The following is a 13924-nucleotide window of genomic DNA, read 5'->3' on the forward strand; positions in this document are numbered from 1 at the left end:
CTCTTTGTTTGTTCTCCGCTATTAGTGACTTTGGAGTGACTCTTTGTTGCATGTTGAGGGATAGTTATATGATCCAATTATGTTATCATTGTTGAGAGAACTTGCACTAGTGAAAGTATGAACCCTAGGCTTTGTTTCCTAGTATTGCAATACCGTTTGTGCTCACTTTTATCATTAGTTACCTTGCTGTTTTTATATTTTTAGATTACAAAAACCTTTATCTACCATCCATATACCACTTGTATCACCATCTCTTCGCCGAACTAGTGCACCTATACAATTTACCATTGTATTGGGTGTGTTGGGGACACAAGAGACTCTTTGTTATTTGGTTGCGGGGTTGCTTGAGAGAGACCATCTTCATCCTACGCCTCCCATGGATTGATAAACCTTAGGTCATCCACTTGAGGGAAATTTGCTACTGTCCTACAAACCTCTGCACTTGGAGGGCCCAACAACGTCTACAAGAAGAAGGTTGTGTAGTAGACATGAATGGAGTTTGCTGATATAGCCCCTGCCAGCTATGTCACCTTTGCTTCCTTCTTCCTGAAAGGACCCGCTGCTCAATGGTGGGACAACCATAGGCGTACTCTGCCAGTTGGAACAATCATCACCTGGCCAGACTTCCAAGCTGCTTTCCGTGCCCGCTTCATTCCTCAGGGAGTCATGAACCAGAAGAAGCGCGAGTTCCGCAACCTCACCCAAGGCAACAAAACCGTGGAAGCTTATCAGCGGGAGTTTCTAGACTTGTCCCGCTATGCTGAAGAAGACATTGCAACTGATGCACGCAGACATGAGAAGTTCCATGATGGCCTTCAAGCTGACATCGAGCTCGCACTTCTAGTGCATGACTTTGCTGATTTCGCCACCTCGGTGAACAAGACCATCAATGTCAAAACTGGTCTGTAGGAACACCAGATCTCTCACAGGCGCAACCGTGACACGGGCTCATCTTCGGGCCCGTCCTCGCAGAAGCGTAGGATATGGATTCCCAACAGCATGCACCAGCCAGCTGCACCTCCAAGGCAATCCTATGCTGCACCGCGTCTACCTCCCCCACCAAGTAGGTAGCCAAGACTTCCAGCTCCACCACCCCAAGCTCATGTTCCCACTCCCAATAATGGTATGTGCTTCAGGTGTGGTCAACCAGGACACCGTGCTAGGGAATGCAACCAGAACCAGAATCAACTGGCCCTCCCTGCAGCTGGCCGTGGAAGCAACCAGCCTCACAACAACAATGCCAGGTCTTATGGTCGTGTTCACGCCAACCACGTTGATCTTAATGAAGCTCAAGACTAGCCTGCTACCGTGATGGGTACACTCCTCGTAAATTCAGTACCTGCATCTGTTTTATTCGATTCAGTCGCATTCATTCATGTCAGAAGATTTTGCATACAAGCACGACGTTAAATGTGAGGAGATGAACACTTCGGTAGTGGTAAAAACCCTCGTGGGACAATGTCAAACCTCACTGGTTGGCATCAACGTCCCCGTGGAAATCGAAGGGCTGGAATTCTATGCCTCTCCCATTATCCTGAAGTCGTCTAACATTGACCTCATTCTGGGGATGGATTGGTTGAAAGCGCATACTGCTTCTATAGTTTGCGCCACTAAGATCGTCCATCTGCTACACCCTTCCGATCAAATAGTTACTTACCAGGCTCATCTGGTTCAAAATGACGAGGCACGGCTTTATGCCTTGAATGCGTTGAACGCTGCACCACTCAAGGGCATTGAAAACATTCCCGTCGTTCGCGAATTCCAAGACATCTTTCCGGAAGAACTTCCAGGGATTCCCCCTGCTAGAGCTGTCGAATTCATCATCGACTTGAAACCAGGCACCACCCCTATAGCCAAACGACCCTACAAGATGCCGCCGCATGAACTCATTGAGCTTAAGGAGGAAATCGATAAATCTCTTAGCAAAGGTTTCATTCACCCTAGTTGCTCTCCTTGGGGAGCACCTTCTATCTTTGTTAAGAAGAAGGATGGGACGAACCGATTAGTCCAAGGCTATCGTCCTATTAACCAAGCCACTATTCAAAACAAATATCCCCTCCCTCGGATTAATGATCTTTATGATCAACTGGCTAGTTCATCAGTGTTCTCCAAACCCGACTTGAGGTTGGGTTACCACCAGATCCGTGTTCATGAAGAGGATATCCCAAAGACCGCCTTCGTGACTCGATATGGATCATACGAGTACACTGTCATGTCATTTGGCTTAACGAATGCTCCAACCAACTTCTCTCGTCTGATGAACTACATATTCATGGATTACCTCGACAAGTTCGTCGTGGTTTACCTGGATGATATCCTTGTATTTTCCAAGAACAAAGAAGAACATGCGGAGCATCTTCGTCTTGTGCTGGAAAAGCTTCGAGAGCATCAACTCTATGCTAAGTATTCCAAGTGTGAATTCTGGCTCCCCAAAGTAACCTATCTTGGGCATGTCATCTCCAAGGATGGTATTTTCGTCAACCCTGAACGAGTCCAGGCTATTCTCGATTGGACTCTTCCGAAGAATGTCAAGCAAGTCCAAAGTTTTCTCGGTCTCGCCAGCTATTGCTGTCGATTCGTCGAGAACTTCTCCAAGATCGCTAGGCCTCTGACTAACCTGTTGTATAAGGGCGTCAAGTTCCAATGGACAGGCAAATGTCAGGAAAGCTTCCAGGCACTCAAAGACAAGTTGACTTCTGCCCCAGTGCTTGCTCCACCTGATACTAAGAAGGACTTTGTCATTTACTGCGACGCTTCCCGTCAAGGATTAGGCTGTGTCCTAATGCAAGAGCGTAGAGTGATTGCTTATGCCTCTCGTCAACTGCGCCCTCACAAAGAAAACTACCCAGTTCATGACCTCGAGCTTGCTGCTGTCATTCATGCTTTGAAGCAGTGGCGACATTACCTTCTCGGTAACCGTTGCGAGATCTTCACCGATCACCAAAGTCTGAAGTATCTGTTTACTCAGCCAGACTTGAACCTCCGTCAGCAGAGATGGATGGAGACTGTTGCAGACTTTGATGTGGGTATATCCTATACCCCAGGCAAGGCTAATGTAATGGCTCGTGCCTTGAGCCGCAAGTCTTACTGTAACCACCTCTGGGTTCACAAAGTTCAGCCCTCCCTTGTTGAAGAATTCAGAAAGCCGAACCTCCATATTGTTCCCCCTGGTTCACTCGCTCCCCCTCCTAAGGAGTTTCGCAAGATGAACCTCCATGTTGTTTCCCAGGGTTCCCTCAATACCCTGGCTGTCGAACCAGATCTCTTGGACTCTATCAAGAGAATTCAGGGATATGACTCTCAAGCACACAAGATTAAGCGCTACCTCGTAGAAGGCAAGCCCTCCTTTTTCACTATTGCTGATGATGGCACCTTGTACTTCAAGGGCCGCCTAGTGGTGCCATGTTCAGAGAAAAACCTTGATATGACACAAGAGGTCATGAAAAAAGCTCATGATACGCCTCTATTTATCCATCCTGGTAGTACAAAGATGTATCAGGATATTCGTCAGAGATTCTGGTGGTCTAATATGAAGCAAGACATTGTTTGTTATGTTGCTGAGTGTGACGTTTGCCGTCGTATCAAAGCAGAGCATCAAAGGCCTGCTAGAACTCTGCAAACTATCTTTATTCTTGAATGGAAATGGGACCATGTTGAGATGGACTTCGTCACTGGATTCCCCAAATCGCAGAAAGGTAATGATGCTATTCTTGTCGTCATTGACCGGCTTTCTAAAGTTGCACATTTTCTGGTGATCAAAGAAACAATCACTGCTAGTCAGCTTGCGACCCTCTACATGTCCAGAATTGTTTCACTTCACGGTATTCCACTGGTTATCAGTTCGGACCGTGGCAGCTTGTTCACTTCAAGATTCTGGGCAAGTTTCCAAGAAGCTATGGGAACTCATCTATCATTCAGTACTGCGTTTCATCCTCAGTCGCAAGGACAAGTTGAATGTGTCAACCAAGTTCTTGAGGACATGCTTCGAGCTTGTGTAATTTCCTTCAGCAAGAAATGGGAGGAATCTCTTCCGTATGCCGAGTTCTCTTATAATAATAGCTATCAAGCTAGTATGAAGATGTCCCCCTTCGAAGTGTTATATGGACGAAAGTGTCAGACCCCTCTGAACTGGTCAGAAACTAGGGAACGTCCACTCTTTGGTCTGGATATTATCCAACAGTCAGAAGAACAAGTCCGCATTATTCGCGATAATCTCAAGACTTCTCAGTCATGTCAGAAAAGTCAGTCTGACCGTCATCATAAAGACATGGTTTATCAACCTGGCGAAAAGGCTTATCTTCGAGTTACACCAATGAAGGGTGCTCACCGCTTCAGGATCAAGGGCAAGCTAGCTCCTCGCTATATCGGTTCCTTCACTATTCTAGAAAGGCGTGGAAAAGCGGCATATCAATTGGAGCTTCTGCCCGACCTTTCTCAGGTTCATGATGTGTTCCACGTGTCACAGCTCCGTCGTTGCTTCAATGATCCAATCCGAGTAGTGGATCATGAAGTGCTCGAATTGCAACAGGACCTCTCCTATAAAGAGCATCCGGTCCGCATTCTTGACCAAGCTGAACGCCGCACATGTCAGAAGGCGATCAAATTCCTCAAGGTCCAGTGGTCGCATCACTCTGAAGATGAAGCCACTTGGGAACGCGAGGACCGCCTGCGTGATGAATACCCCGCACTGTTTCCTTCTACCTCCTAAATCTCGGGACGAGATTTCTTGTAGTGGAGGAGTTTTGTAACGCCCGGATAATCATGCTACAGAAATCCCACGTTAACGATGCCACGTCACCTCCCTTACTGTTGCTAATCTCCCGTTAGATCAAAACAGTCCAAGAATTCAAATTCGAAGTTTGACAAATAACAAAAGTTTTCTAAGTATTAAACTAAAATGCTTGGAGCGTGCTAATAATTGGCTAGGTGTTTGTGATGAAGGAACCGTGCTTTTATAAAAGGCCTTAATTTTTAAAATGAAATAAAACAGAAAAAATAAAGAAAAGAGAACACAAAAACAAAAAACAAAACAAACAAAAAAAAATAGAAAAGACCCCCCGGGCCAACCGACCCAACTGGCCGGCCTAGTCGGCCACTACAGCCGGCCCAGCTTCCCGCACTCCCTCTCCATAACCCCCCCCCCCCCGAAACCCTAACCCCTTACCCATCTCCCCACTCCCCCACTCGCGCCCCCACTGTCACCTCCCCCCGATCCAAACCGGATCGGGGCACGACCCCGCCGCCTCGACACCACCCGTCGTCGCCGCCGCCCGGAGCTCCACGGGCCTCGCCGGAGCCACCTCGTCGTCTACCCCGCCGGCCTGCCTCCCCCTACGCACGTCGTCCCCATCCCCCACCTCGAACCCCGCTGCCTTTGCCCTACGAACCCCGGTGAGGACCCCCATCGCTGCGCTCCTGTCGCGACTACTGCTCGAGCTGTTGCTCCGCTGCCGTCACGCAGGCCTCGCCTCCTCCCTTGCTCACTGCGCCGACCACCCGTGCCGCCCGCATGCTGCGCGCGCCCCGTGCGCCCGCGCCATGGCCGACCCTCTCCTGGCCGCGCCGAAGCGCGCGCGCCTGCACCCCGTGCTCCTCGCATCGCCCCTGCTGCCTCCCTCCGCCGCGGCCTCCCTGCTCCCTTCTCCGCGCCCGCAGCCGCCCGTGGCCAAGCCCCTTGCTCCGCCGCCGAGCCCCGCCTCTGCCGCCCGTGTGTGTCGCCCGCCGCGCGCTCGCGCGCCAGCATGCGCTCGTCCGTCGCCGCTCCTGCTACTGCCGCGGCTAGCAACGTGCCGTCGCCCGACCCCGCGCGCTCACAGCCCCCCCACTGCTGCACCTGCAACTCGCTCGCCGCCGCTGGCCGTCCCGCCGTTTACCGCGCCGCGCCTTCGCTCCCGTCGCCGGTGCCACCCCGGCGTGGCTTCGCCGTTGCCGCTGCCGCCCTAGGTTGTCGGCCTTGCCGTGCCCGTGGCCGGCGCCCCCTGTCGATCTGGGCATCTGCCCAATTGGGCCGGATGCGTGCGCCCGTAACCCGCGGCGCCCCTGCGCCCGCGAACCTGGCGCTCGCTAAACCCCCTGCCTATGACACAGGGGGCCCACCCCAGAACATTTAATAAATAGGAAAAAGAATAGAATAAATAAATGATAATAATAAAAGTAATTAATTAAAGAATTAATTAACCTAATTAAAATTGATTAATTAAACTAAACAACTAATTGATCAGGATTAGTTAGTCTAGTCAATGACGAACGGGACCCACACGTCAGTTGACCAGTTAACTCCCCTGTTGACTGCTGACGTCATGCTGACGTCAGCATGCACTGTTCTGGATAATGTTAAATTAAATTAATTAATTAAATGTTAAAATTAATTTAAATCTTTTAAAATCAATATAAAATAAACCATAGCTCGGATGGAAAAACTTTGTACATGAAAGTTGCTCAGAACAACGAGACGAATCCGGATACGCAACCCGTTCGTCCGCCATGCATCCCTAGCATAGCGAACACGCAACTTTCCCCCTTCGATTCATCTGCCCAAAAACGCGAAACACCGGGGATATTTTCCCGGATGTTTCCCTCCTTCACCGGTATCACCTCATACTGCGTCAGGGCTCCCCTAGCACCGCTACTTGTCATGTCATGCATCGCTATGCATCTGTTTACATTATATTCATTGTTTCTTCCCCCTCTTCTATCCGATAGACTCCGAGACTGACGCCGCTGCTGGTGCCCCGATCGACTACACTGTTGACAACCCCTCTTTCTTGCCAGAGCAACCAGGCAAGCCCCCCCTTGATCACCAGATATCGCCTATTCTCTTTCTACTGCTTGCATTAGAGTAGAGTAGCATGTTACTACTTTCCGTTAATCCTATTCTGATGCATAGCCTGTCATTGTTGCTACAGCTGTTGATACCTTACCTGCAATCCTAAATGCTTAGTATAGGGTGCTAGTTTATTATCAGTGGCCCTACATTCTTGTCTGTCTGTCTGTATGTCATGCTATACTATCGGGCCATGATCACGGGTATATATTATATACTTTATACATATTACATGTTGTGACTAAAGTCGGGTTGGCTCGTTGAGTACCCGCAAGTGATTCCGATGTTGGGGGCTGGGCAGGTGGTTCTATCCAGGTAGTGGTGGGCCTGGGTTCCCGACAGCCCCCGACTGTCACTTTGTGGCAGAGCGACATGGTATGTTGAGACCACCTAGGAGAGAGGAGGGCCTGGCCCTGGTCGGCGTTCATGGTTACTTCAAAATAACACGCTTAACGAGATCTGGGTATTTGATCTGAGTCTGGCCACTGGCCTATACGCACTAACCAACTACGCGGGAACAGTTATGGGCACTCGACGTCGTGGTATCAGCCGAACCCTTCGTGACGTCAGCGACTGAGCGGCGCGCGTCGGGTTGGATTGGAACACCTGCTCTTGTATAAGGGAGGCTAGGTCTGCTCGTTGGCCGCGTACGCAACGTGCAGGTGTGCAATGGGCGATGGGCCCAGACCCCTGCACCATAGGATTTAGACCGGCGTGCTGACCTCTCTGTTGTGCCTAGGTAGGGCTGTGATGTGTTGATCTTCCGAGACCGGGCATGACCCAGAAAAGTGTGTCCGGACAAAGGGGATCGAGCGTGTTGGGAAATGTGGTGCACCCCTGCAGGGAAGTTAATCTATTCGAATAGTCGTGATCTTCGGTAACAGGATGACTTGGAGTTGTAACTTGACCTTATGACAACTAGAACCGGATACTTAATAAAATACACCCTTCCAACCGATGATCGCTCTCTCATAGGGCGACGAGGGGAGGATCATCGGGTAGGATTATGCTATGCGATGTTACTTGATGAACTTACCTTCTACTCTCTTCTACATGATGCAAGATGGAGGCGGCCAGAAGCGTAGTCTTTGATAGGACTAGCTATCCCCCTCTTATTCTGGCATTCTACAGTTCAGTCCACATATGTTACCCCTTTTCCATTTGATACCAATGCATACATATGTAGTGTAGCTCCTTGCTTGCGAGTACTTTGGATGAGCACTCACGGTTGCTTTGCTCCTCCTTTTCCCCCTTTCTATACCCGATTGCTGCGACCAAAGACGTTGGAGTCCAGGAGCAAGACGCCACCGTTGACGATGACTCCTACTACTCTGGAGGTGCCTACTACTACGTGCAGGCCGCTGACGACGACCAGGAGTAGTTTAGGAGGATGCCAGGCAGGAGGCCTGCGCCTCTTTTGATTTGTATCTCAGTTTGTGTTAGCCTTCTTAAGGCAAACTTGTTTAACTTATGTCTATACTCATATATTGTTGCTTCCCCTGACTCGTCTATGATCGAGCTCTTGTATTCGAGCCCTCGAGGCCCCTGGCTTGTAATATGATGCTTGTATGACTTATTTTATTTGTAGAGTTGTGTTGTGATATCTTCCCGTGAGTCCCTGATCTTGATCGTACACGTTTGCGTGTATGATTAGTGTACGATTGAATCGGGGGCGTCACAGTATATCCCTGTGATCTTGCTTGGAGATTTGTACAAAATTTTCCTTTTCTTTTTTCCTTTTTCTTCTCATATACTACTCCCTTCGTTTCATAATGCAGTACCTATAGATTTTTTTTAAAGTCAAACATTACAAATTTTGATCAAATTTATAGAGTACATAGATACATCTAGAATACCAAATGCATGTTATTGAATACATTATGAGTTATATTTTCATAATGTACATGTTTGGTATTGTAGATGTAGACATTTTTCTCTATAAACTTGATCAAAGTTGGCAAAGAACTTTCAGTAGAAGCTATATGCAGGGAGTATGTTGCTTGACTGGGACCTAGCTACACCCAATTTCTATTTTTATGCATTGGGACACAAGCTTTGAATTTTCTTGAAAAAAATGCTCTCTCCATTCCATAATGTAGTGCATATAATTTTTTGAAAAGTCAAACCACACAAATTTTGATCAAATTTGTGGAGAAGAATAATTATATCTAGAATGGCAGACATATGTCATTAGATTCATCATAAGATGTAGTTTCATATTTTATATTTTTGATATTGTAGATATAAATAATTTTCTCTATAAATTTGATCAAAGTATGTTAAAAAATACTCCCTCCGTTCACTTTTGAAAATCATTTCAGACAACTCAAAATGGCCTGTTTTGTATATTGTTTGAAATGTTTTCAAGGTCTTATAAAAATGAACAGAGAAAGTATATATAATTAATATATTATGGAACGGAGGAAGTAATATTCAACGATGAATGTCATTCTAGGGGTGTATGCGCCATTTCCTTGTAGAAGCTGAAGTGTCCAGCGTCGGGTACCAAAAACGCAACAGAGACCAACGCTAGACGCGAGCTCTCCTGCACGCGGCCGCAAGAAAAACAAAGAAACAGCGGACCCCCACCAACTCGCCGCCATCGTCCCCGGCGACGTCGCCGCCCGCCGCGGAACCCTCCTGCGCCTTCCGTAAGCTCAGCCCCTCCCGGAAATTTGCTCCCTTCGGTCGCTCGCACTGGAGTCATCCTTGTCCTCTCGCTCGAGCTGCACGCGCCGGAGATTTGGGGGGCGATTTCCGGTTACGGGTTCTTCCGATTTTACTACTTTGGATGCTGGTGCGGCGTCTGTGAGCAGTGAGAGCAAAGCTATTAGGCTTTTGTGTCGGGCACCCGTGGTATGGCTTAGCAGTAGGGGGGTGGGGGGGAGAGGGCTAAGCTAGGGTTTTCAGCAGCGGAGAACCTAAGACAAAACGTCGTCTATGTGGCCCTGGGCGCGGCGGTGGTGGCTACTTCCTTCGCTGGAGGTGGTCGGCCAGCTGGTTGTGGCATCACACGTCCAGTCCCGGCATCGAGTGAGAGACGATGCTGTCGGTGAAAACCGTGCTATGACTTCGGTCAGGGCTGACGATGGCGGCGTTTTCGCGTCGTTATCTTGATGAAGACATCGCCAATGTAGCTACCGTCGACTCGCTTGCGCTGCTCCGGGTGAAAACATAGACCCGGGGTTCCCGGATCGAACGATGGCGACACTTTAGGCGTCGTTCTCCCTCATGGGGGCATTGTTTTTGGAGCAGCGGCTGGATGGAGGAGACAAGTGGTGGAGCGGTTTTTCATTTACCACATCAAAGACGACGGATCTCGGCGGCGTGGCGCAATAGGGATTCGGTGTCCGATGCGAGGAGATGGACTCACACAGGAGGAGGACACTGTCTGGCGTCATGGTGGCGTCGATGGCAGAGAGGCCTGGAAAGGTCGGTGCGTTAGTTTTTGCTCTGAAGATGGATTGGTGGAAGATGACGGCGACGGCACATGAGAGTGCGTCGGACTGGTGTATACCCCAAACCCAGTATGTGGCTTGGTTGGGGCCTCCGGTTTTAGATGTTAGGCATTTGTGCGATGTCTGTTTGGTATTAGGCTCGGACTATCGGCACACCTTCATCAAGTGGATAGAAATAGCGACAGATGTTGCTAGGATGGTGACTTCAGACTACCTGATGTACTACTTTGTAAGGTCTTTGTGAATAATTAATAAAATGGCTGCATGCATCGCTCAGATGCAGAGGTCGGGGGTAATCCTTATTTTCTAAAAAATAAAATAAAAAATGCACAAAGTTGTACTAAGCGAGTGTCGATTAATATGGATCGGAGGGAGTAGTTCCTTTTGTTTTAAAAAAAGGAATCCTTGTTCTTTTCTTTCTTGTCCTTGGAGTGGTTCTAGGCAATGGTGACTCCTCTAGTTATCAGCAGCGGAGAACCTAAGACAAAACGTCGTCTATGTGGCCCTGGGCGCGGCGGTGGTGGCTACTTCCTTCGCTGGAGGTGGTCGGCCAGCTGGTTGTGGCATCACACGTCCAGTCCCGGCATCGAGTGGGAGACGATGTTGTCGGTGAAAACCGTGCTATGACTTCGGTCAGGGCTGACGATGGCGGTGTTTTCGCGTCGTTATCTTGATGAAGACATCGCCAATGTAGCTACCGTCGACTCTCTTGCGCTGCTCCGGGTGAAAACATAGACCCGGGGTTCCCGGATCGAACGATGGCGACACTTTAGGCGTCGTTCTCCCTCATGGGGGCATTGTTTTTGGAGCAGCGGCTGGATGGAGGAGACAAGTGGTGGAGCGGTTTTTCATTTACCACATCAAAGACGGCGGATCTCGGCGGCGTGGCACTATGGGGATTCGGTGTCCGATGCGAGGAGATGGACTCATGCAGGAGAAGGACGCTGTCTGGCGTCATGGTGGCGTCGATGGCAGAGAGGCCTGGAAAGGTCGGTGCGTTAGTTTTTGCTCTGAAGATGGATTGGTGGAAGATGGCGGTGACGGCACATGAGAGTGCGTCGGACTGGTGTATACCCCAAACCCAGTATGTGGCTTGGTTGGGGCCTCCGGTTTTAGATGTTAGGCATTTGTGCGATGTCTGTTTGGTATTAGGCTCGGACTATCGGCACAACTTCATCAAGTGGATAGAAATAGCGACAGATGTTGCTAGAATGGTGACTTCAGACTACCTGATGTACTACTTTGTAAGGTCTTTGTAAATAATTAATAAAATGGCTACATACATCGCTCAGATGCAGAGGTCGGAGGTAATCCTTCTTTTCTAAAAAATAAAATAAAAAATGCACAAAGTTGTACTAAGCGAGTGTCAATTAATATGGATCGGAGGGAATAGTTCCTTTTGTTTTAAAAAAAGGAATCCTTGTTCTTTTCTTTCTTGTCCTTGGAGTGGTTCTAGGCAATGGTGACTCCTCTAGTTATCACGGCGCCTGATTCGGGGAACGAACTCGGAACTTTCTTTTGTTATAACGAGCTATGACATGCTCATGCATCATAATTCTTGGTTAGTAACTTTTGCATTGTAAGTTTGGGCATACTTTGAAATGGGTGCATTTGTGTTTGGCAGGGGCAATGGACAAATTCGTGCGAGTTTACAGCGGCGGGGAGCTGGTGAAGGGTCCAAATGGGGTCGAATTCGGGGACCTCTCCGAGCAGGGTATATGGTTCAAGGAATCACCCACATACAGTGAGCTCATTGGCGCCGTGTACAAGAAGTTCGGGCTGGAACCTACGACACACATTGTTCGTGCACAGGGAAGGGCGAATGTCGGTGGTGGCGCTCATCGGCACTTCATCATGGTGCCTATCGATGACGATATGTCCTGGAGTAACTATGTCAAAGCAGTTTTCAATGGCACCGACTGGAATTGCCTGGAGGTTTATGTTCAGGCAGAGAAGCGTCCATCTATGGAGCCGGTTTCTTCGGAGCCACAGAGGTCCTGGACAAGGGAGCAGAGCCCTAGAGCTGGCGGTTTCGACTTCTTTCTGAGCAACAAGAGAAATGATTCACCATCCTCAAGGAAGGAGCCTGAGTCGGCTTCAGAGTCAGAATCCGACATGAAGTCTGAAGATGGCGAGGATGATGGCTTTGCCTACACATTGCACCAGAGGGTTCTCGAGCTTGAGGACGATCTCAATGCTGCGAACCGGAAGCTGCTTGATGCAAACGAAAAGCTCGAGGTTTTCGAGAAGAAGAGCTTGAGGTGCCGTTGCGATTATAAGGAAAACGGAAATGGTGCCGATCAAGCTACAAAGATTACACATACCGAGGGAGATCTCACGTTGATTAGGGAGAAGCTACAGTATTCACAAGTGGAGATTGACAGTCTCAAAAGGAGGCTCGAAGACGCCGCAACTTTGTCAGAAGAGCACTCTAGGCTGTTGGAACAAAACAAGGAACTGGAATCTGAAATTGTCAATCTGAAGGAAGAAATGGCTTCGGCAAGACTGTATTTCGACGACAAACTATCCGAGAGCAAGGCCGAGATCAGCAAGTACATTCAAGAGCTTACCGCCGTGTACAAGAAGCTGCTGCGGGAGAGGCTCACCAACAGAGCACAGATGGGTAAGCTGCAAGAGACGATCCGGATCGCCGGTCATGAGCTGGAGAAAGTTTCTGAAGAGAAATCCCTAGTGGAGGATCATGTGAAGGAGCTGGAGGAGGCAAACGCCGAAGCCGAAAGGCGGAGGCAGGAGCTCATCCATGCCGCCGAAATGCTGTTGGAGGACAAGTTCAGGCATGAGGCTGAGATCCTGACGATGCAGCAGAGCATCGAGGATCTGAAGCCGAAATTCGTGAGCATCGCCAGAGAGAAGTCGCTGCTGAAACTCTGGTTCGCTGATCTGGAGGTCGTTGTGGATCGAGGGAGGAGCGTCGTAGTGGAGTAGCCCGGTTTTCTTGAAAATTTCAGTAGCTAGAATTTAGCAAATTAGCAGTACTATCTCTTTGTTTTTTGGCCTGAGGTACAACATCATGCAAAACTGAGAAACCCTACCGTGGACATCAGTGTTGCCTTTTCCTGGAATATTTGTTGCGTTGTTGCGTTGTGAGGTGATAGGTGTTGTTGGTGATGTATGTCCTGATGCAATGCGAGACATTTGCACTGGATGCATGCATTTCATTTGGCAATCGAATGTCCCTGATGAGTGCATTTGGAAGCCAAGCCCTGAACTCAAAATGCTGCCGCTGTTGATATAGCTAAGTGACAAGAATAACGACTGACTTAACAGGCGTATGTTGTGAAAGTTCAGGAGGTTCCTTAATGATCTAGAAATCGTGGAGTCCCTTTTCTCTATGTTTATATGATGAGTACTTGCAGTTCTTACCACGAGTAAGACATTCTTTTCAATCTGAAAGTTAATATACTCCTTATTTCCTTATTATCTCACTGGGATGTTGTGTTCAGAATCTCATTTCTATCTGAAAATATTCAGTCTTGGTAGTGTAGTGATTACAGAAAGGCAGACTGTAGACTGTTATCCCTATATGCATAAACGAGAATGTAGTTGATCAATAATCCAAAACCTGCTCTATGTTTTGTTTTTCTGAATTTGCAGGGAATGGGCATTCTGCCATGAAATGGAG

At 48.6% G+C, this 13924-nt stretch overlaps 1 protein-coding gene across 1 annotated transcript; it reads left to right on the forward strand.

Annotated features, from left to right (window-relative positions):
- The first annotated feature begins 11910 nt into the window (after positions 1-11910).
- On the forward strand, positions 11911-13313 carry LOC123056780 (tropomyosin-like). Its single transcript, XM_044480055.1, has one exon. It carries the CDS (start codon positions 11911-11913, stop codon positions 13225-13227), a length of 1317 nt encoding a protein of 438 aa, XP_044335990.1. The 3' UTR covers positions 13228-13313.
- Positions 13314-13924: the final 611 nt, after the last annotated feature.

This window comes from Triticum aestivum, chromosome 3A (genome assembly GCF_018294505.1).
Source record: "Triticum aestivum cultivar Chinese Spring chromosome 3A, IWGSC CS RefSeq v2.1, whole genome shotgun sequence".
Taxonomy (NCBI): Eukaryota; Viridiplantae; Streptophyta; class Magnoliopsida; order Poales; family Poaceae; genus Triticum; species Triticum aestivum.